Below are 21,035 nucleotides of genomic sequence, written 5' to 3' on the forward strand. Positions count from 1 at the left end.
GTGTGTGTGTGTGTGTGTGTGTGTGTGTGTGTGTGTGTGTGTGTGTGTGTGTGTGTGTGTGTGTGTGTGTGTGTGTGTGTGTGTGTGTGTGTGTGTGTGTGTGTGTGTGTGTGTGCGCGTGTGTGCGTGTGCGTGCGTGCGTGTGTGTGCGCGTGTGTGCGTACGTGCGTGCGTGTGTGCGTGCGCGTGTATGTTCTGTTCTGTCCTTTGTGTCGCCTTTCTCACCTGCTGATTTATTCTCTTGTCTGACCATGCGATTGAGCTGATTTACAAGTGTGTGTGTGTGTGTGTGTGTGTGTGTGTGTGTGTGTGTGTGTGTGTGTGTGTGTGTGTGTGTGTGTGTGTGTGTGTGTGTGTGTGTGTGTGTGTGTGTGTGTGTGTGTGTTTATAACCACTGCAGCTATGTATTGTTAGACACACCGACTGATGAATGACTTCACTTCTGATTGCATAATGTCACAAATCATCACAAATTATAACCCTTCTCATGCAAATAACTGCTGTGTTTGTGTATTTGGTGTGTGTGCAAACTGTGCATGCGTGCGTGAATGTGGGTGTGTGTAGTTGTGTCCAAGAAAAAGCGTAACACACACCCTTATTTATTTATAATGAATGCATGCTGTGAATCCCTATGTGAATAGTATCTCTTCCTCTTGTTCTCTCTCTCTCTCTCTCTCTGTGTGTGTGTGTGTGTGTGTGTGTGTGTGTGTGTGTGTGTGTGTGTGTGTGTGTGTGTGTGTGTGTGTGTGTGTGTGTGTGTGTGTGTGTGTGTGTGTGTGCGTGTGCGTGTGTGTGCGTTCGTGTGAGCGCGCGTGCTCGGTATATCCCTGTATCGCTGGCAAGCTCATTTCTCTCAGAAATCAAAGTTAAATGGGTCATCTATCATCAGAATATGTGTCTGGGCCACTTGTCTGTGCCACGCTTTGTGTGTGTATGCGCGCCTCCTCAGTGAGCATATATATGTGGTGGAAGGCCTGTGTGTGTGTGTGCGTGCGTGTGTGCGTGTGTACAATACATGCATGCATGTTCATGCGCACTGCATGCTCAAAGCATGTGTGTATATGTATGTATGCGTGCGTGCGTGCATGTGGCGGCCACTTGTCTTGCACTGGGATATGATTAATGGTTTACATTGCAGTGTTCAGCCATGCATGTTTCTGGGTTTATCGTTTTATGCTGTCTCCAATTAAAGCCCCATAACGTGAGTGATGGCTTTACACCAGTGTCCATCAATAGAGGCCATCGCCGCGCGCTCGCCTCGCAGCCCTCTATGCATCCAGGATATGGAAGCCTCCTCACACTAACTAATATCCTCTTGACTCACAGCCACTGGGCTCCGTCTCTCTCTGTGTGTGTGTGTGTGTGTGTGTGTGTGTGTGTGTGTGTGTGTGTGTGTGTGTGTGTGTGTGTGTGTGTGTGTGTGTGTGTGTGTGTGTGTGTGTGTGTGTGTGTGTGTGTGTGTGTGTGTGTGTGTGTGTGTGTGTGTGTGTGTGTGTGTGTGGCATGTAGAGCAGTGGTTCCCTACCTGTGGGGCGCTGGGGCCCCATTGGTGGGCCATGAGCATACTGCAAGACGGTCCCCTCCCCCACCTCCAAATATTTGGCAAAAAAACATTCCAATTTTAAAGCTAATATAACATATTTTGTTTTTACGTCATGGTAATTTATTTCTTTAAAACCTTGCACCGAATATAGCTGATCTACAAGCTTGCTGCATGGCACTTAAATTCTCAGCAGAGTCATGGATAAAATGGTAAAAAAAACAAAAACAGTATGAATGTCAATTCATAAAATAAAATCACTGTCCTCTAATGCAACAACTATAGACGTGTGTGTGCGCGTGCGTGCGCGCTTGTGCATGCGTGTGTATGTGTGTGTGCGCGCGTGCGTGTGTGCGTGCTGTCTGCATGATGTGTGGGTATATATATGCAAATGAGGTGCATGCTTTGGACGGGGGCTTGCGTGTGTGTCAGGAGAGCAATAGGCAAACACACACATGCTGCATGTGCAATATAATTTCATGCAATATTATTTCTCATATGCCTCTAATGACATTAAGGCTGATATGTTGATTATACTGTCTGCAAACAGCAGCCCAGCTGATTTGGTTAGCATATTACCTTATATCACATATCTCCCATTCATCCCCCTGTGTGTGTGTGTGTGTGTGTGTGTGTGTGTGTGTGTGTGTGTGTGTGTGTGTGTGTGTGTGTGTGTGTGTGTGTGTGTGTGTGTGTGTGTGTGTGTGTGTGTGTGTGTGTGTGTGTGTGTGTGTGTGTGTGTGTGTGTGTGTGTGTGTGTGTGTGTGTGTGACTGTTTTCTTTTTTTTTTATTGCCATCATTTTTCCAAATCACTGTTCCCTTTTCTCGCGTTTTCCTGGGCGAGGTTGCAGGCTATGTAAGCAGGTGATAGCCGGTAATATGACAATATGAAAGAAAGCTGCACACAGAGAGCTTTGATGAAAGAAAGCCACGCGAGGTGGGGAGAATATACGACCCAAAAGACAGACAGAGAGAGAGAGAGAGAGAATGGGTGAGGAGGGGAGGGAGGACAGGGGGGGGGGGGGGGGATGGAGAGAGAGAGAGAGAGAGAGAGAGAGAGAGAGAAAAAGGTGTGATTTATCCTTTATCAGTGGTTGGTTCTCAAACATTTCCATGTCAAGGACCCCCAGATTAATATGTATTTGACTGCGAACCCCCGTCTGAAATTACTTTGTGCCATGCAGGAAGCCCCATACAAGATTTATCTTGTAAAAATGTTTACAAAATATTCCACATGTTTGGATAGTAGACGAACTACAAGCTCACAGATCTGCTGTTTAAAAATAAAATAGAAATAAAAACCTAGGCTATGGTTAAAGTGTATATGAGCTGATTTAGATAACCCTCAAGGAGCCCTGGGGGGGTCCCTGTGCACTACATAACATGGTGGACCCCTGGGGGTCCCTGTGCACTACATGGTGGACCCCTGGGGGTCCCTGTGTGTGTGCTACATGGTGGACCCCTGGGGGTCCCTGTGTGTGTGCTACATGGTGGACCCCTGGGGTTCCCTGTGTGTGTGCTACATGGTGGACCCCTGGGGGGCCCTGTTTGTGTGCTACATGGTGGACCCCTGGGGGGCCCTGTGTGTGTGCTACATGGTGGACCCCTGGGGGGCCCTGTGTGTGTGCTACATGGTGGACCCCTGGGGGTCCCTGTTTGTGTGCTACATGGTGGACCCCTGGGGGTCCCTGTGTGTGTGCTACATGGTGGACCCCTGGGGGTCCCTGTGTGTGTGCTACATGGTGGACAGACTATAGAGCGTCGCAGTCCCGTCCCCTTTCATGTCGACGCCAGGCCCAGGAAATTAATCCCAATGCATTTTTCTCATAGACATTTCAAAAAGTATTTATTTGAAGGCCTTTTAAGCGTCGTACGAAGCCAACTCGAGTCGTGACAAATCATGACAACAAACACAATATTTTGGACCAAACATTACAAAGAAGAAAAACAACAAAAAAAGTGTTGTAACCTGCCGTTTTTTTCTACTTTCTAATTCTTTGTTTGGCCCAAAACATTGTATTTATTGTCATGATTTGTCACGACAAGAGTTGGCTTTGTCCGCGGCGTAAACGTCTTTAAATAAATACTTTCTGAAAAGTCTATGAGGAAAATGCACGGGGATTTCTTTTCCGGGTCTCTCGAGGGGGCGGGACTGCGACGCTCTATAGAGTGTTGCAGTCCCGCCCCCTTTCATGACGACGACAGGCCCGGAAAAGCATTTCCCAAGCATTTTTCCCATAGACGTTTCAGAAAGTATTTATTTAAAAACCTTTTAAGCCAACATATAATTAGAAAGAAAAAAAAAAGGGGCAGGGTACAACACTTTTTTGTCGTTTTTCTTTATCTATTCATTTGTTCGGCCCACAAAATTGTGTTGGCTTTGTCCAAGGCATTTCCCGGCCAGGATTAATGAATCTATTTATCACACATTGCCAAAGTTTTATCACACGCAACCCTTATTTTGAAGAGCCAAATATCCATAATAGTCCGTGAGCCAGGGGGGTTGGTCTGTACCATCTGGCTGAATAAGGCTCATAGTGATTTTTGTGAAGGTATACATGTCTAGAGTTAGAAAATATGTGATAGCATTGCACCCGTGGTAGCTTTATGAGTGCTATCATGCATTTTATTTTATAACACTAGGCGAAAATGGCATGGATCAATATGAAAAAGAAAATAGTAATACACCCCCCAAAAATGATAGAAAAGGTTTTTCCAATTGGTTCTGGTACTTCTAGGCATGCTTAAGAATATACTGAAAATATAGGAAAATATATGTTCTGGAAAGGTGTCATTTTCAAGATGGCGTCCAATATGGCTGCCAGGAGCTTAAAATGGCTATAACTAATACTAATTCATCATTATGGCCGATATCGATATCCGATATAATTAATTGCTGTTATGGCCGATAACCAATATTACCAATGTCGATCTCATTCTGTATTGAAAGATTATAATTTTGTCTATTCTGAAAAATACATGTAACAGGGTGTCTGCACTGCAGGCTTAGGCAAGTCACATCTAACTTAAATACCTTTATAATATTGTGAGCTTGTAGATCTGTTCAAACTGTTACTTTGGGCTTGTTTATCTGTAAAGACAGACCGATTCATTAATTTCATTTCATTTCTTTCATTTATTTATTTATTCCAAACATGTTAAAATATAAATGAGAAAAGACAAAGGAAATAAACGTCCAAAAATAATAATAATGATCTTTCATAATCCTTAACTTATGTTTATGTTCGAAAGTCGGGCAGATACTGGCACTGAGGAGGATATTGGAAGGGGTATGGGAGCGCAACCTGTCAGCGGTGATCACATTCATTGACTTCCAAAAGGCTTTCGACACCATCCACCGGGGGAAACTCATGAGTATTCTACGTGCCTACGGAGTTCCAGAAAAGTTGGTCCAGATGATAGAGTCAAGCTACAGCCAGACTCGAGCCAAGGTCCAAGTTCGGCCTCAAGCTCAATACCAAGAAAACAAAGGTAATGACAGAGGACAAAACCATTGCCACTGCAGACGGGACGGTGCTCGAGCGAGTCGAGGACTTCAAGTACCTCGGGGCCTGGACTGCCTCAACTGAAAAGGATCTGAAGGTTCGGCGAGCACTTGCCTGGAAAGCCTTGCACGGGATGAGGAGAGTGTGGAAATCAGACATGGGAGAAGACCTTAAGAGGCGGCTGTTCATAGATACTGTCGAGACATGGACCTCACAGTACAACAGGAAAAATCCCTGGATGGAGTCTACACAAGAATGCTACGAATGGCACTAGGTGTCACATCAGAAATGTGGACCTCTTCTATGGGGACCTACCACGGCTCACGGACAAAGTCAGAGAGAGAAGGATGAAGCTGGCAGGGCACTGCGTCAGGTACCCAGAACTTGAGGCAAGTAAATTGACTATGGGAGCCAAACCCAGGGCAAAGCCAAGGGGGGGAAAGAAGCGTACCACCTAAGTAGACGTGCTGCGGCGCGACAGCTTGGCTAACAACACTGCAGAGCTCAATAACCTGATGTTGGATAGGACATTGTGGAGGGCAGCGATCCAGGAATCCCGAGTTGGTGTTGGCTAGACCTCACTCTCGCAGTTACTATGTTCGAAAAAGGAGTAGGGAAAGGTTTATTGAAAAACGTAATCGGTCTGATTAATCAAACCGATGCCGATTAATCTAAAAACAACTCAAATCGTCCGATACCGATGTGTTTGCCGATTAATCTCCCATCACTAGTTAATGATGTATTGCCAAATCCAAAATGGTGTCCATACCACACCCAAAGTGATGTTCTATTGTACTGCATTATGTAAAAACAATACAATTACAAAATGAACAGAATAACTGTCACATAAAATCAATTTCTTATAAGTAGGTCAATCTTATGTGCTAAAGGTCAGGTCAATGTCTGTCTCATAAGCAGGTGTGTCCAAGCATGCAGCAGATACAGTATGGTCACTGGTTGACATGCACAGTATTCACCTTACCATTGATATGCAGCTGTTTGTTGTTGTAACCTACAGCAGGGGTATTCAACTAGATTGAACTGTAGAATGATGGTGTGTGGGGGCCGTACAGCGTGCACGCTTTACTGAAAATGTGGGGGTTCTCAAAATGCATTTGTGCTCAAACACAAAGATGTATACATTTGTGCACAGTAATGAGCAGGATAATATGACTATACAGCTATATGTTACCATAGAATAGATGTAGACCTATTTGACAGTGCATAAACATAATTGCCTTGACATTAACGACCTTCAATGGGACAGTCCTGTGCAACCTCATATCCATGTGCAAAGGCAAGATCAGAGCACAAAATACTTTGCTGGCAGGGAACTTCCCAGACTACCCTGATGTGCTGGGTGAGTTGGGTGTCACAATGTAACAATCTGTTGCTGCTGTTGTACCACGACAGTTGTACTCATATAGAAGTGGAATGTGGCAGACCACCAAGCTCAATTTGAAAGTTCAGGTGATGTCACACAATTTGGATGGGAGATCCACATTTTGCTAAGGGTGACCTGACACCTGATGAGATGTTGAAGCTACAAATGAGAAGTGATGTTGATAATAAAGAGAATATACTTTTGACGATGAGGTAGATCAGGATTTGGGTAAGATATTGCTGCCAATCAGGAGGGCTAGGGGGGATGTGGTGGGTTGATTTTATGTTCCTGATTATGAGTTGAAGCTTACAGATATTGAATGTAGTTGCAAAAGATAAATATTATCATATTTTCTTATGCTATTATTACAAATGTATAAGTATAAGTTGTTATAGAAATAGAAATAGTTGTTTCTGTTTCATTGACCAGACCTTTAACATGTGAGATTGACCTGATATAAAGGCCTTTTTTGATTATGCCAATTACCAAAGTTTGGGCAACCAAGCTAAAATTGTCCCCAAATACAAATCAACAACAAAAACGTAATATGAAACAGCATTATTAGGTTTGGTATTGAACAGATAGAAGTGTCAAATGGACTAAAAGGTGATGTAATGGTGGAAGGAAAGTTATCTTATGCATTACTTACACTGTACACTTACACTATATTTAGTTTATTGAATTTCATAAAACATTTGATTAGAATTTATGTTCTAAGATGGTTTTAAATATTTACAGTTATTTACAGAGGGAACCTTTGTGCTGCATCTTTCATGAAAACAGAAGTACGTCTCATGTAATATATAGTCCCTATATGTTGTCTCTCCTGTAATAGATAACATTTCTAGATGTGCTAATTTTAACAACTTTTCAGACAAATATATAGTCTGAGCTGTATCCCAACCATTCTTCAAAGATATATGATCAATAATAGGAGAGAACCAACAGTTTGAAGTAGAATGCTCCATTCGGATTTTGAAAATTGAGTTTTGGCATGTGGTTATAAATGGAGTGATAACACACAGAAAGCTACCACAAATGCAAAGCTATCACATTTTTCCTAGCACTAGGGATGTATACCTTCCCAAAAATCACTATGAGACTTATTCACCCCATCGGTACAGATGACCCCAGATTTGGGGTCCTGGCTCACGGCCTATAACCAGATGTTACAATAACAAAATGCTGTGTGTGGTTGTTGTTCTCTCGGCCGGTGGTGAAAAAACCCGACCGCAAGTATCACAGCGCCTGCTGTCGGCCGTTGAAAAACCTTGCTTTCACCAGAAACGACATTCATTGCGCCGATTTGGAGATACAGGCCATCTTCAAAATGGCCGCGTCCACTGCCCCACTTTGACTGTTATGCTAACGAGAGGTAGCTACCGAAAGAATATAAACCCTAGAAAACATAGGCTACGGTTCTGGCGGGCTGCACGACTCATTTATTCCTACGGATACTACGGTACTGGCGGGCTCCGTGTTAAAAGGTCTTTAAAACATGAAAAATGCATGGGAAATGCTTTTCCGGCCCTTTCGTTGTCATGAAAGGGGGTGAGACTGCAACGCTCTATAAGGCAGAATGAATGAAGCTCTGATGCACACTGTGTGGGAGTACAGTGGATCTGAATGCACATCTGTCATCAGCATAGAATATTTGTCTTCTAGTATCTCTATAATATCTGACTGCTTGGTCTCTGCGTGCGTGCGTGCATGCGTGTGTGCATGTGTGTGTGTGCGTGTGCGTGTGTGTGTGTGTGTGTTAGGCTGCACAACAGTGACACTTGGTGATGAAAACCAACCAAACGCTATTTTCGTGCTCGGACACAGCCAGAGACACAAAGCTCTGTATAGGGGTGGTTGCACCACTCAATAAGAAAAGGTACAGTATACAGAATGTATAATTTCGTCATCATTTTCCTGCCATATATCTGTCGGATATTGATTTAGGTTCATGCCCTGCTAGATAATCTCGATAGCACCATCATTTTGATGCAGACACGCACACACTTACGCACGCACACACACACACACACACACACACACACACACACACACACACACACACACACACACACACACACACACACACACACACACACGCTTATGCAGATGTTTTAATCTAGTATAGGAGTACACACGTGCGTCTTTGTACAATTTGCTTGATAAAAACTGCATGCGTGTGCGTGTGCGTGCGCGTGCGCGTGCGTGTGCGTGTGTGTGCGTGTGTGTGCGTGCGTGCGTGCGTGTGTGTGTGTGTCTCCAGATAGGATTTTGTTAGTGTATATTTGTATCATAGTCAGTGAGCTGGTAGTGATTCAGCCATGCATACTGTACTGTAGTGTACAGAGGGACACAGTAAATGAAGGAAAGATAACGACCACAATAATTCACATCATGCATTGTCGCTGTCGGGTGGAAACCTTGTATGTCCAAAGCCGTTCAGTTTATTTTTATTGTTAAGTATTTAAAATAGTGAAAATATAGCCGATGTACAATTTCACAACGAGTTGCATCGCAATTCCTTGTGAGCTTCCTTGTAGCTCTGCTATTTTCACTACTTGTTGAAGTAGGAGTAGCGATTCATTTGTGAGGGGAAAGGATGGAGTTATGAGGTGACAGTGCTTAATATTGTTGTTGTCAGACAGAAAACTGGTATATCCATAATTCAACTGCATGTTTTCTTTATTTTATTACCGGTAATTATTTTTTAATCCCTTCCAGAATTGAATGCCTTGCTTTGTTTGTACAAAACAAAGTAGGAAAAATAGCCGATCTACAAGCTCACATAGCTGTATGATCGGCTCTTCTGAAATGGCAAACCGTTTCAGAAAAAACTTTTTTTTTTCTTTTTTAATAAATATTGAACCCATGATATTAACAAGAACTTGTGACTAAATCACCACATTGGATCCATTTGGAACACAGGAGGCCATTTGTTTGTTTTATCCCTGAAAAGACTGTTGGACATACACGGTTTCCCCTCGACAGAGAGACCAACGACATGCTTAACCAATGTAGGCCTGGCGTCAAAATAAAGAAAACGTTCGCTCTGAAAGAATATATATTCAAAGATTTGTGCCGCATTTTTACGATTTTTCAAAAATAGCAGACCTACAAGTTCATAGCGCGCCACTCGGTGGCGCGCTATGAGCTTGTAGATCTGCTATTTTTCAATAGCTAAAGTATAGCATAATGCTTAGTTAAAACACCAAAAGGGGTCCCGCCCAGAATGGGTTAATATATATGCTGCATGTCACGAGGCTATATGACACTGGGAGGAAAAATGAACCTCGCTTATCTGGAAATTAAAAAAAGAGGAACTGATATGCACTGGTAGCTGAAGGGTTTTTTTTTGGGGGGGGAAGGGTAAAAGGGGCGGACCTATACGCACTAGGAGGGGGGAGGGGGGAATGAATCAACAGCTATCATCTCTGTGGCAGTTTAGCTAACCGCTGACCTCAGCGTTTCATTCAGCCTATCGGCTGTCTGCCTGCTTGGCCGCATTTGCATGCTGCTAACGCCGAGCCCACCAAACCACAGACGGGACCGTGTTTAGACTGAAGGTTCTTTGTTTACCTGGTATCACTATACTTGCGTTCTGCAGATTATTATGTTGATATATGTGACCAAATTTGACTGAGGGACTGCCATTGGATTTTTTTGAATTTTCGTTTTTTTTCATGTCATATGAAAGCAGGGAATCATAGCTTCAAATTGACATATTGGTTGTTCAGTTTGACCCACCAGTTTTGGAGAGTTTTGACAGAAAACAGCGAGTTGAGAAAACAGGCTTGAAATGTTCACTCCTGTGGTCTCTAACATTACACCTAGCTACATGTTTAAGCATTTATTTCATATTTACATGTCGATTTCAGCTCTGACACTTATTTCAGACATGCTCTAGTATGTGAAGAGTCTGCCTGTGCTATAAACTCATTTTGAAGGAAAACCCAAAAAATGTTTTTTCTCCTCTGGTGAAAAGCTGGAATTTGCGCGATGGCAGTCTCTCAGTCAAATCTGGTCACATATAGTACATTATTTAGACTGCTGCTAGGTTCTTGGTTTACCTGTGATGCTATAGTTTACTGAGGCGCTACACTGTCTCTCTGCATCTCTTGCAAGTCACTCTGGATAAGAGTGAAAACCAAACTATACATTGTAGATTGTAACTATGAATCAGGCTTTAAGGTCAAATCTGAACAAGGCTAAGGTAAAATCTAAACAAGGCTAACCGTCCGTGATGAATTATATGCCGCGTGGCTCTTTTTCCCACCTTGACCTTCGACCACCAAATTGCACAATTTGTCACATAATGGAGTGACAGAGCTAATATATGAAGTTCCATGTCCTTGTGTGTTGATTTGATGAACATACACAGTAGTGAAAATTGCATTGCGATGTGACACGTTGTGAGCTTGTAGATTTGTTATTTTCACCATTTTACTTTTTTATAATAATTAAAGGGAACGACTTTTGGACTTATGAGGTTTCCACCTAGTCTCAATATACACAGACTGACAGCATCGCAATAGTTTTTCACTTTATGCCTCAACTAATTAACATTAACATGAACAATACATCCTAAAAGGTTTAGCTATTAACTACAATTATTTTTTAGGCCTGGCACTATGTATGGCATGTAAGCCATTTCCAGTAATATAACTAAATAATATAACTATACTATCCTATAGAGATCACATTTGGTTTCAAAGCACTTATTGTGCAACTTTCAATCAATTACACAGATCAGTCGTCTACTTGCCATAAAGTGAACCCGGACATTTTGAGTACCCTAAGGTTTTATGTGAGAAATGTTGAGTATGGGTCCCCAGCATTTAGAAACTGCCGGATGCTAACTTGCATAATGTTGGGCAATTTTCATAATTAGCATAATTAGCTTGGGTACCTTTAACAACCAATATAAGGCAACATTTATAAAATGTCATTATGCTTTAAGTAGCATGAGACGGGTCATACTAGGGATTTTTCATGATTCTGAATCCATTGCAAGCATATAGTTTTGCACGGAAAACACTCCTTGGGCTAAATTCGGCCATAGCCACTTGCCCAAATGCTACTTAAAGCATAATGAAATTTTGCCTTATATTGTTTGTCAATGGTACCCCAGCTTATTATGCAGCCAATTATGAAAATTGCCCAACATATGCAAGTTAGCATCCGGCAGTTTCTACACGCTGGGGACCCATACTCAACATTTCTAACATAAAACCTTAGGGTACTCAAAATGTCTGGATTCACAATGGGGCTCTAAGGGCTGGCAAGTAGACTACAGCCAACGCCACTAGAGCTTTTTGAGCGGTGCTTTCGATTGAAGGGCATGCCAGGCCCATTGAGACACAAGAGAGTGCACCAAAACACACAAAAGCACACGCTACTTGATCTGCATAACATTAGGCTTTATTGGATCCACTGCCAGGTTTATAGAGACATCAGAGCCAAATGGAGTGCACACATACACAGCAGCACCTGTAGGATTTGCGTGCGTGTGTGCGTGTGTGTACGGCGTTTACGGCGTGGAATGCACGAGAGAAGCAGCTGTGAGATCTCTGCATCTGTTTAATTGAATTAGCCTTTTTAATTGAATTCACAACGGCTGCCAAAAGAACGGCGTGGCATTAACGAGCTCGTTAGACCAATTAGTTAATTAATTGTCTGTATAGCCGCGTCTTCCCAAAGAGCTGTGTCTTCATTATCTGATGTCTGGGCTGCCTGGTGGTGGATCGCAGTGAGTGAAAGCTGATAATGCAGCGCTGGCAGCATCTATAGCTGCCTTTTAGCATCGATGCTGTCGCTTGGGAAACTTGTTTAAAAACATTTTAAAAATTGTGAAAAGAGATCATCTACAAGCTCACAACCTGCCGCATCGTTTGTAGGTCGGCTATTTTCACTACTTGTGTGACACTTTTTTTGTAAGATTTGTTTTTGGCTTTTTGTGCCATTATTGATAGTTACAGTGAAGACAGATAGGAAAGAGGGAGAGGGAAGGGGAGACATGCAGCAAAGGTCACCATGAACAGGACTCGAACACGCGACACGCTGTCAAGCAAAAGCCTTTATGTGGCATGCGCCTGGACCACTAGGCCTGGACCACTAGGCCAGCGGGCGTACCTTGTGTGACACTCTTGTATATGATGTAATGAAGCAGGGCATTAAAAATGGAAAACCATAAAAAGGTGATATCTGGAGATGCGATATCGAGTAGATAACCATGCATGTACGTCCAAAACGGTTACTTTTCAGGAAATGGAAAAAATAACCTGTGTTCTAATGGATCCAAAGTAGATTATTTAGTCACACGCTCATGTGAATACTTTTCATTGGTTCAGTAATTATAAAACATACAGTCACACTTAACCACTTTCACTCATCAAATGTTTCCAACATATCGAAAATATAGGCGATCTACAAAATGTTGTGCGTATGGCATTCACTTCTAGTCATTTTTACTAGTTGACTAGTTGCCTAGTTTACTAGTCGACTAGTCGACTAGTTGTTTAACCACCTATTATGTTAAATAAATATTTTTTGGGAAATAAATATTTGTGCATTTAAAACTGTGTACATTGGTGACTATAAATATAATCTACCGGATCTTGAAGCCTACAAAATCGATAATTTTTTTTTATCAACTAGTCAACTAGTACCAGCAAGGTCGACTAGTGGATTTACTAGTCGACTAGTAAACTAGTCGACTAGTTGCTTAATGCCCTAGTTGTGAGCATGTCGATTGGCTATTTTCACTGCTTTTGTGTGACACCTGTAGCTTTTGTATACGATGCTTTATTTTAATTTATTCCATTGATTCACGAAAAAAACATACAAAGTTCAAATGTGAAATTACAAGGTGTCTGCCCGGCAGCCCCGATAGCAGCCCGATGCCACAGCCTAATGTGCGTGTGGTCATTTTAGGCACAAAGTGTCAGCATCGGGCGGCATGCTGCAAGAACGATGACATACGTACCGTACATACTGTATAGGGAGTGTGATGAGCTCAGAATATGAAGGCTAATATCAGCGTGCATATTGCAGTAGAAAGGTTATGTGGGGGCCACCGCTCCCACAGGTAAAGACAGCACCGTCCTCCCAGCCACTTTCTAATCTCTCTTTTATTAGAAGTTAATATCTCGCCTGCACTCCATCTTTTTAATCCAATTATATTAGCCACCCTCGTTCTCTGCCCTCCATAACTCTCTCACCATCTCTCCAACTCTCTCTCTCTCTCTCTCTTTCCTTTTGTCCTCAAACGTTCCATTTCTATTTTTAATCCTCGATGAAGGATAGACTCGGGCCAATCAAGGATTTGTACAAGCCGCTCTCCGTCTCTCGCCTCAGTGGCGAGAGACGGAGAGGAGAGAGAAAGAAAGAAGGAGAAAAGAAAGGAGGAGGGCAGGAGACGGAGGGCGGGGAGGATACCCCCCAAGGGGGCGAAACTTTGATTGCCAAAGTAATGAGACTTGATCAGATGGAGGTCTCCCTCTCAATAGGGGCTCTGCTAATATGGAGGTCTGTGGCTTATAAGCACTCATTGGAAATAAAATCACAAAATCTTCTAGTTCTTTCTTCATTTGGACTCCCAGCCAGGGCCCTGGAACCCCCCCTCACCCCACCGTTTCCCCACCCGCCCCACTGGAGAATTTAGACTTCAGACGGCCCCGCAGTGTGAAGTTATAATCATCTCTGATGGCAGCGGACTTAGAGGCGAAAGGAAAAGGCACAGAGAAATGGCTATATTAATTATGTAACGATATTATAGAGAGCTGCGAGTCCAGAGAAGTAAAGACCTTGGCATGTTGGATGGATTTCAGAGGACACTGTCGTCTCTAACCCAGTTGTCGTCAAACATTTTCATGTCAAGGACCTCCAAAATTATACTGTACTGTGTGATGTATTTGGCCGTGGACCCCCATCTGAAAAGAGTTTGTGCCAGGGACCCACCCGCATGGATTTATATGGACCCCATTTGTACAATCTCAGAGTTATGTACAAATTAATAAAAGTTTTTGAACCACTGGCTTACGCCGGGGCTCCACCGGGCGCGTCAGCGTCGCGTCTCCGTCACCGTCACCGTCAGGGAATGTTCCCTTTTTAATCAATGAAGGGTGGCTCCACTGCCCGCGTTGCTTGACATTAACGTGTGCATTAAAATTGAACCGGTGCGTTTTTTGACGCACACGACGGAGACGCAACGCGTCCGGTGGAGCCCTGGCGTTACACTATACAATTAACTCAGACACTGTGGACTGTGCTTTTTGCCGCACAGCTGCAGTGAACTGTCACACACCATGCTATGCCGTCACGCCCATAAAACTGTTAATTTCTCTGTAAGCGTCGACGACAATATCAGTGGAACATTCATTTACAATGATTAATTTAATTTCGGCTCACTGTCCCAGAGCTTACGTTTATGAGCGTCCGTAATTGTGACTGTCCATTAGCCCTACTTCACATGAGTAAAGTCCTGTCAGTGTTGGGAGAATACTTTTACTTAATTATAAAAGTAGCAATACCACAATATAGAAGTCTCCCTAAGTCTTTCTCTGCGTGTTACTGTAATTATAAGCCTTACTAAGCCATGTGGCCCATAGGGCAGGAGCCTATCTCCTGTTACTGTAGCATGAGGCAGTACATCCTCCAGCCATGATGTTTTTTTTTTTACTGTCATTTTTATCCCACGATTTTGCAACCAATTTTTTCACCCAGTGTCAATTATCTAATGTAATCCTGGGCGCTACACTTCCTCTGCCAACCTGGGAGGGGGGCAGCGGACTGACCTCATGCTTCCTTCTATGCATGAGGAGTCCAAGCTGCTTCTTTTCACCTGACAGGGGGGAGTTTCCCCGGGCCGGATGTAGCGTGTGGAAGGAACACGTTATTCCGACCAGTTCCTTTCCCCTCCATCAGGCACCCCGGCTGGCAAGGGGGAGGCAGTTTAGAGACCAGGATTACTGCACGTTTTTTGTGAGGTTACCTACCCTAGGGGACACGGGGAGAACATGCAAACTCCACACAGAAAGGCCCTTCCGCCAACCCCACCTCGGGTATGGCCATGATGTTGATGTTGTACAAGTACACCCCCAACCATGATCTACAAGTACACCCCCTGGACATGACACTAGTATGTCACATGATCTACAAGTACACGCCCCATTCACCCCAACCTAGCCACGTTTGGAAGTTGGAACCTCTCCCTCCGCTGTATAGCTCCGAGATGAGGTCCCGCTAAGTTGTGACACCGGCGAAAACGAACCGTGGCCAAGCCCAATATTGTTGTTTTCGTACCTTTTTCGTATCCAAAAGGATACTCTCAGATGTTTCAAGTATTAGCTGCTTAGCCCCAATCTAACCCTGAAATGCTGAGTGCCAAGCAGGGACGCATTGGGTGAAATTGCGTGCGTGCGTGCTCTGTCTCCCTGACCTCACTATATTGTGTGAATCACACTGTCTATGTGCGTGTGTGTGTGTGTGGGGGGGGGGGGCTGTCTGCATGGGCTCCTCACTAATCTAACACAGGGCTCATTTAACACAGTGCTAATGAAGAGGACACACACACACACACACACACACACACACACACACACACACACACACACACACACACGCATGGGGTGAGGAGTTCACTCACTGTCTGCTTCCTATGAAATGATTGCTGTATCATGTTGTCTTCCCCAACAATTACACAACAGCTGATTACACAGTGTCCAGCCTGTGTGTGTGTGTGTGTGTGTGTGTGTGTGTGTGTGTGTGTGTGTGTGTGTGTGTGTGTGTGTGTGTGTGTGTGTGTGTGTGTGTGTGTGTGTGTGTGTGTGTGTGTGTGTGTGTGTGTGCGCGCGCATGTGCGTGTGCGTGCGTTTCTGTTTTCCATATTCCACTGCATGCGTCTTGATGGTACTAATGCCTCTGTTAACCTTTAAGTCGTTGCACACGTTTTTGCCAAATATGTACTTAACCTAAAACAAAATGTGCGTACGTGCGCATGCATGTGTGTTAGGTGAACGCGCATGAAGAGCGTGCACGGCGCGCGGAACAGGAAGTGCAGTCTCTGAGCGGAAGGCTGGCTGAGAAGGAGGAGAGCATCCGACAGCTGTTCAACCACAATACACTGCTGAGAGACGAGGTACAGTACACGCACGCACACACAGTGGTGTGCACATGCTAGAGCACCCCCTGCCCTTTTGGCAATGTGCCCTTTTGAAAAAAAACAAAACAAAAAAACTTTAATAAAAAGCTTCTAATATATTATTTAGGCCCCAAAATCTATTAAGATTAAGGCAACCGGACGGTTCCACAAGGTGCCCATTTTTCACTTGAGCACCTGCCCCTCTAAATGTCTGTGCACGCCACTGCGCACGCACATGCACAGTCGTGACTGAGCATGCAGGCTTTTCTCCTCGGACATGAGAGAATAGGCTTAGAATGAGCTCACCCACTCACTCACTCGCTCACTCACTCACTCACTCACTCACTCACTCACTCACTCACTCAAGGCCTCTTCATAGTCCAGTTTTCGGTGAAGAGGTGAAATTACAACATCATGTCACGCTGCGGTGGTCACCGCTCACATAGCCTCAGAAACCCAGAAGTTTTTATTTCCAGGGAGAAAAAAAAGGCCTGGGGTCGAGTCCACTTAAAATATGGCCATACAGTAGATCAAACGTCGCTCACTCTCTGCTGATTTCTGATCGTCTGCACCTTTGTTAAATTGACGCACACACATACACACACACTCCTCTAATTAACACTTATCATGTCACGCAGCTGCGTGTAGTTTCTCCTGGCGGATCCTGCCGGGAGCTGCCTATGCCATAGAAAGCATAGGTGGGTTCCAGTCTACCGCTCACACAACACATGTCTCTCTTCTTACCAACCACCGTTTCGGTGGGCACCTCTTCACCCAACACTGGATTGTGAATAGGCCTTCACTCACATACTCACCCACTCACTCACGCACGCACGCACGCACGCACGCACGCACGCACGCACGCACGCACGCACGCACGCACGCACGTGCACACACGCACGTGCACGTACGTGTACATGTATGTGTACGTGCACAGCACATGTGTGTGTGCTGTGTGCGTACACAGCACACACACAGAGACAAAAAGTTACCCAAACAAAAACATAAATATACTGTATATTCACACACGAGAACCCACTAAACTAAAGCAATATTGCAACACAAAAACACACCCCACACACACTCCCACACACACACACACACATACACATACATGCACGCAAAAACACGAGGGATAGCTCCTCGTCTTAAATAAGGAACAAAGTCATGCAACCTTCTCTAAATCAAATCCAGAGGTACAAGGGGGAATTCTCCTCATATTTTACTTCCCCGCACACTTAATCATGTCTCCTTGGTTCCTTCCTCCCCTCCTCCACCCTCCTCTCATTTCTCTCTCCATATTTAATAACTCATCGCCACCATCTTAGCTCACACACACGCACACACACACACACACACACACACACACACACACACACACACACACACACACACACACACACACACACTCACTCACACCATCTTAGCTCCGCCGAGGGTTTCCACTCCTTCGTACAATAAAGAAGTGTGTTCCTTTGAAGATCACTTAGCCATGGGGGAGGAGGGCGGCGGGCTAATTCAATTTATATTATTTTTCTAATTTTCTTTTACAGTTTCTTTTTAATGTTCCCAACCTTTTCTGGATCAGGGCCCACTTGAAAACCTCGAAAGTGTCCACAATGAGAACTATCGTTTTTAATCATGTTTTAATATAAAACATATAATACTACTACTACTACTACTACTACTACTACTACTACTACTACTACTACTACTACTACTACTACTACTACTACTACTAATAATAATAATAATAATGTATTATTATTGTTATTATTATTATCATTATTATACCATGACCTTTTTCTTTTTTGCACAATTTCTTATTACGATGATACTACTATGATTATACTAAAATCATGCTGTGCCAATTATTTGGGACCAACTTGCAGTATCCTCACAGCCCCGGCTCACAGGTTGGATTGCTTCATTTTGTACTTTTTTTTCCTTATCCAGCCTCCCACTGTCCTCACCCAGGGCCAGTGTTAATGAATGGAGAACATTAAAGAGTCTTAGCCATGATGAATGGAATGGCCTTAACCCACCCCCCCACCCCCCCTTTCCTCTCTCTCTCTCCCTCTCCCTCTCCTTCTCGGAGTCCTCCAGGTATATATGGGCAATATGGCTGGAATGTGTTCTGGGCTCAAATTAACCCATTTGTTGTGTCCTTGACCACGCCATGCCATTCATCTGCTCTATAGTGTTTCACTAGTGTTTCACATGAACATGACCATTTGGTATGGCTTGATGGTTGAACAGAAAGGATCGTTTGAGTCATCTAATGGACTAATGCTACTGCACCGGAACATCTTCAGCACCAATAACACGTCCAGCTTGGCTCACCATGCAGTTACATATATGCCTTATAATGAACATGGTTACAACACTAGAGGTGTCTAGTAACATAGCTAAGAACATCATAAAACTGTAGGACAAGACATTTAGACTGGCCTTCCTTAAACAAGGGTTTACAATTCACACTGGGACCCTTGCAGGTCCCCGCAGGCACAGGACAATAGAAGAGAAATAGTCCCAGGGCAGGACTACATTTTGTGACGATAAAACAGTAGATTTTGTATGGAAATAATATAGAAAAATAGTTATGTTTCCAGACAATTGACTTATGATAACTTTATCAAATCGACCCCCCCCCAACCCCACATCTAATTAATTTAGATAAAATACAGCAATATCTCTGAACTGCATACACGTAGCGTCACATATAACATTGTGACAAATGCTTGTATGTATAATTTACGCAGTGATGTAATTATTAGAAAAGGTCAACTATTTACTGCATGCGGAAACCATAATGTTATTGCTGCATTCATCGTCGTGTCCATAGACACAGTGAATAAACAAGGCTTCACAGGTGGCGCGAACAATTCATATTTTTTTATTGACTAATTTCCGGTTCCTATTTAGAAAAGAGATTTACGGGAACATCATTTTCGGTTCTTATTCATAAAATATATTCATGGAGTGAACAATATATTATTTTCTCAATCTATTGAGGGTATGTAGGACCATTTCAGTTAGTTTACTTTATTTATAATATTATTTCTTAACCCATTTTGGGGCGGGAACCCTTTTTGGTGTTTTAACTAAGCATTATGTTATACTTTAGCTATTGAAAAATAGCAGATCTACAAGCTCATAGCGCGCCACCGAGTGGCGCGCTACGAGCTTGTAGGTCTGCTATTTTTGAAAAATCGTAAAAAATGCGGCACAAATCTTTGGATATATTTTCTTTCAGAGCGAACGTTTTTCTTATTTCGACGTCAGGCTTAAATGGGTTGAAAAGTGCTCACAAGTATAAGTACATGTTATGTTTTGCTTTATGAACAATCAATGAAGAGAAGTCAGTGGACGTAAGTTATTTTCTCTATAGATGACATGACCATCAATTACATTATGTTGGGGTTGTATAGAAATTGAAGGTCTACAGTTATATACTCAAGAACATTGCACCAACCGCGTTGCCTGGATTTGGTGTACCAATTTCAACATGCCGTCCCTATTTCCAGCAAGACATTGTATGCACACACACACAAAACAAATGTAATAGTCGATCTGCAAGCTCACGATGTGTCACGCTTGCAGATTGGCTATTTTCAACACTTTGACACCGGCGTACAGCTTTGGCAGTGGTTACGTGGTTTATTGATTTCTATGAGCTACAGCGCATGGCTACAATCTTCTTGAAATGATTTGGCAACATATTTGCATAACCTAATCAGAATGTTGGATAAATAAACTGGTTGGATTTTGAAAACATTTATTTAGGCTACATAAACATCTAGCCATTTGTACTCGGATGTCAAATATGGTGTGACAAATCTACAGAGAATTTGAGACTGGAAAAGTAGGGATTTTTAACCCATTTTGACCTGAGATCAGATTCTAAAAATGTCTTCTACATCCTGACAGTTTTCTGAAAAAGCTATGTTTCTATGTCAGTCATTTTTCAAAAATAGCAGACCTACAAGCTCGTAGCGCGCCACTCGGTGGCGCGCTATGAGCTTGTAGATCTGCTATTTTTCAATAGCTAAAGCATAACATAATGCTAACACCAAAAGGGGTTAAAATAGAACATGTGTAGGAGGAACCCTGATCCTGTTCTGTTGAAGCAGTACCTTCAGTATCTGAAGGTCTGGAGGGCACTGCATGGGATGAGGATCCTGGGATCTCACAGCAGGAAAATGTGTGTCTCTACGTGTATGTATGGCACTGTTCAGGGGAGGGTAGCCTCTCCCTAAGCACCCGAGGGGACCAAAATCTACTGTTTTATCGTCACAAAATAGTCCTGCCCTGGGACTATTTCTCTTCCATTGTCCTGTGCCTGCGGGGACCTGCGAGGGTCCCAGTGTGAATTGTAAACCCTTGTTTAAGGAAGGCCAGTCTAAAAATGTCTTGTCCTACGGTTTTATGATGTGTAGCCTGGGTGCTTTTATTGGCCCTGATGA

At 43.4% G+C, this 21,035-nt stretch overlaps 1 protein-coding gene across 7 annotated transcripts in view; it reads left to right on the forward strand.

Annotated features, from left to right (window-relative positions):
• The window catches only part of LOC306913437 (uncharacterized protein), a 217,017-nt gene that overhangs the window by 87,147 nt on the left and 108,835 nt on the right, over positions 1-21,035 (forward strand). For all 7 annotated transcript variants that reach the window (XM_079490088.1, XM_079490089.1, XM_079490092.1 and 4 more), the window contains one exon: positions 16,441-16,566. In XM_079490088.1, the coding sequence (XP_079346214.1) occupies positions 16,441-16,566 (126 nt within the window). The remainder of the gene's footprint in view (positions 1-16,440; positions 16,567-21,035) is intronic.

The sequence above is a fragment of the Electrona antarctica genome (assembly GCF_951216825.1).
Source record: "Electrona antarctica genome assembly, chromosome: 20".
In the NCBI taxonomy this organism is placed as follows: Eukaryota; Metazoa; Chordata; class Actinopteri; order Myctophiformes; family Myctophidae; genus Electrona; species Electrona antarctica.